General features: G+C 50.0%; 1 protein-coding gene across 1 annotated transcript; it reads left to right on the top strand.

The window, feature by feature from the left end:
* The first annotated feature begins 400 nt into the window (after nucleotides 1-400).
* LOC310887850 (olfactory receptor 14C36-like) lies at nucleotides 401-2,246 on the top strand. The gene has a single exon (XM_083814028.1). It carries the CDS (start codon nucleotides 637-639, stop codon nucleotides 1,591-1,593), a length of 957 nt encoding a protein of 318 aa, XP_083670154.1. The 5' UTR covers nucleotides 401-636; the 3' UTR covers nucleotides 1,594-2,246.
* The last annotated feature ends 769 nt before the right edge of the window (nucleotides 2,247-3,015 follow it).

The raw sequence follows: 3,015 nt of genomic DNA, 5'->3' as shown, positions 1-3,015 counted from the left end.
GGATTCAGGTACTGCCTGCCAGGTCTGCAGTGCAGGCACCTTCTCTGCAGCAACCCCCTGCTCTCCTCTGCCACCCAGCACAGCTTCTGCCCTCAGGGGCTTTAGGGCATGAGCCACCTCCTCCTCAGCTGGACCTCCAGAAGAGGAGAGGAGCCTGTGTCCTACAAGGTGATACCCAGTGATCAGTATTGTAAGAGTCCCTGCCCTGCAGTGTCACTTCCATAGGTGGCATGCAAGCTTGGCAAGCTGAAGGCTTCCCTGCATGCCCATCAGCCTTTCTCTCTGTCAGCTGTTTGGAGAATTTTGGTATTCTTTCTTATTTCTCCACCTGTGTGTGGTTCTCCTACTCTCTTTGTCTGGGGTGCAGGTAGGTGTAAGCTTCTGTTCTGATAGAGTCTGTTGGGGCCCTGCCCTGAGGGTGTCTTCTTGGGAATAAGGTGCCCGAGCTTCATATTACACTGTCAGGCACGCTGTCATCCAGTTGGGAGAGTTGAAGAAGGAGCTCACTCATTCCTCATTCATCTCAGGGAAGGGTAAAATCTGTGGGAGAAAACATGAATTTTGCTGAAAATTGTCTCTCTAACTTGTCTCTGTTTTTTTCCTCCATGGACAGGCAACCCTGCGCGGAGGAAGCAAATGTCCAACAGCACCTTCCCCACAGAGTTCCTCCTCCTGCCATTCACAGACACCCACGAGCTGCAGCTCCTGCACTTCGGGCTCTTCCTGGGCATCTACCTGGCTGCCCTCCTGGGCAACGGCCTCATCCTCACAGCCATAGCCTGCGACCACCGCCTCCACACCCCCATGTACTTCTTCTTCCTCAACCTCGCCCTCCTCGACCTGGGCACTATTACCACCACTGTTCCCAAAGCCATGGCCAGTTCTCTCTGGGATACCACTACCATTTCCTATGCAGGCTGTGCTACCCAGGTCTTTTTCTTTGTTCTCTTTGTCGCAGCAGAGTTTTATCTTCTCACCATCATGGCCTATGACCGCTACATTGCCATCTGCAAACCCATGCACTATGGGACAATAATGGACAGCAGAACTTGTGTCAACATGGCAGCAGCTGTCTGGGGCAGTACTTTTCTCTATGCTTTGCTTCACACTGCCAATACATTTTCACTTCCTCTCTGCCAAGGCAATGCCCTGGACCAGTTCTTCTGTGAACTTCCCCAGATCCTCAAGCTGTCCTGCTCAGATGCCTACCTCAGAGAAGTTGGGCTTCTTGTGGTTAGTGCTGTTTTAGCATCTGGGTGTTTTGTTTTCCTTGTGCTGTCCTATGTGCAGATCTTCAGGGCAGTGCTGAGGATCCCCTCGATGCAGGGCCGGCACAAAGTCTTTTCCACATGCCTCCCTCACCTGGCTGTGGTCTCCCTGTTCATCAGCACTGGCATATTTGCCTACCTGAAGCCCCCCTCCATCTCTTCTCCATCCCTCAACCTTTTGCTGGCAGTTTTGTACTCGGTGGTGCCCCCAGCAGTGAACCCCCTCATCTACAGCATGCAAAACAGGGAGCTCAAGGCTGCAGAATGGAGACAGATTTGGGGGATGTTTTTCAGTACTTATAAATATCCCTTCACTATCCAATAATGAATCTAAGTACATCGCCTTCCAAGCTTCTGTTTTGTTTGTTCTCATTATTATTATATATTTTTTTTTCTTTTTTTTTTTTTTTCTCATTATTACTGCTCCTGTTCCTTGCATTTGTACATAAATATTTGGATTCCCCCCACTGCTGTGAATGAATGAACTTCTTCTGTCCCATATGGAGGCCGTATAAATGTACATTTAACACTGTGAGTCGATGAAGAATCTCTACTAGCATCTCTGTGATAAAATGGCATTACCCCAGTGCAATGCCTGAAGGTTGAGATTTCCTTCCCCCCAAAAAACAGTGTCAAGAATAGGCCCAAAGAATTGCTCTCCACAAGGGTCTGTTCCTCCTTCAGTTCAGAAGGGAATGGCTCATTGTTGCATTGTGACCTGTCAGAGACCAAGGGCTAGATTTAACACTCACCCATGGGTGTCTGCTCACAGCAGAGACAGCGAATGGTCACTGCATTACATAGCCAGGGCTGTTCCCACATGTGACCCGTAGATGATGTCCTTCAGCAGGGGAATCTGGAGCTACCTGCACAGCCCAGGGTACCTCCAGGGATAGCTGAGCCTGGGGTGGGCAGTGACTGCATCCCCCATGAATGTGAGAGATCTCCCACTTTGGACTCAGCCACAGGGGAAGAACTAAAGCCAGGTATTCACAGGGAACCTGTGACTCTGCAATCTCAGAGAAGAGAGTGGACACCCAGGGGGCAGAGGGGAGGGAAGCTGGGGAGTGATTCATTTCCCCTTTTGTGAAGTACCCCTGTCTGGCACAGCACCACCGCATGTTTGTTCTGCACAACAGCACCACCAGCTTGGGGACAGCTTGTGGGGATCACAGAGATGGTCTTTCCCCACTGCCCAAGGGGAGCTGATCTTTGAAATTTGACCAGCTCCATTCTTTTGCTGGCATCAGTGTCTGTACTGGGGGAACAGCCACCAAGACAATGGATCAAAACTGGGTCATGGGCCCAGAGATTTTCAAAACCCAGCTGCAGAAAGCACTGACTAACCTGATCTACCTGTAGGGCTATCACTGCTCAGAGAAGATGGTGGTAGTGGACACCTCCAGAGATCCCTTCTGACTCAGGAAAGAAGGGGCTGGACTGTGGAGCTAGAGTGCATGACAATCGTGTGTTTTGAGGCCTTGCTGGTGCTTGTAATCCATGGTCCTCAATGTTACCTGGTGAGTGGGGTAATTCTCAAAATGAGTCTCTCCCCTTGGGAACCTGGAGCACAGCCGGTGCAATGATACTACAGAAAAGTTCTCAGAAACATTGCAAGACATTACAGAAAGACTGAATCACAAATTAGTTGGAGTTGGAAAGAGTCTCTCCCCATCTTTCTTGTAAGTTCCCTTTAAGTATTGGAAGGCAAGAAGAAAGTTCCCCCCAGAGCCTTCTGTTCTCTAGG

This window comes from Anser anser (genome assembly GCF_964211835.1).
Source record: "Anser anser genome assembly, chromosome: 29".
Lineage (NCBI taxonomy): Eukaryota > Metazoa > Chordata > Aves > Anseriformes > Anatidae > Anser > Anser anser.
This window is presented reverse-complemented; position numbering and strand designations above follow the sequence as displayed.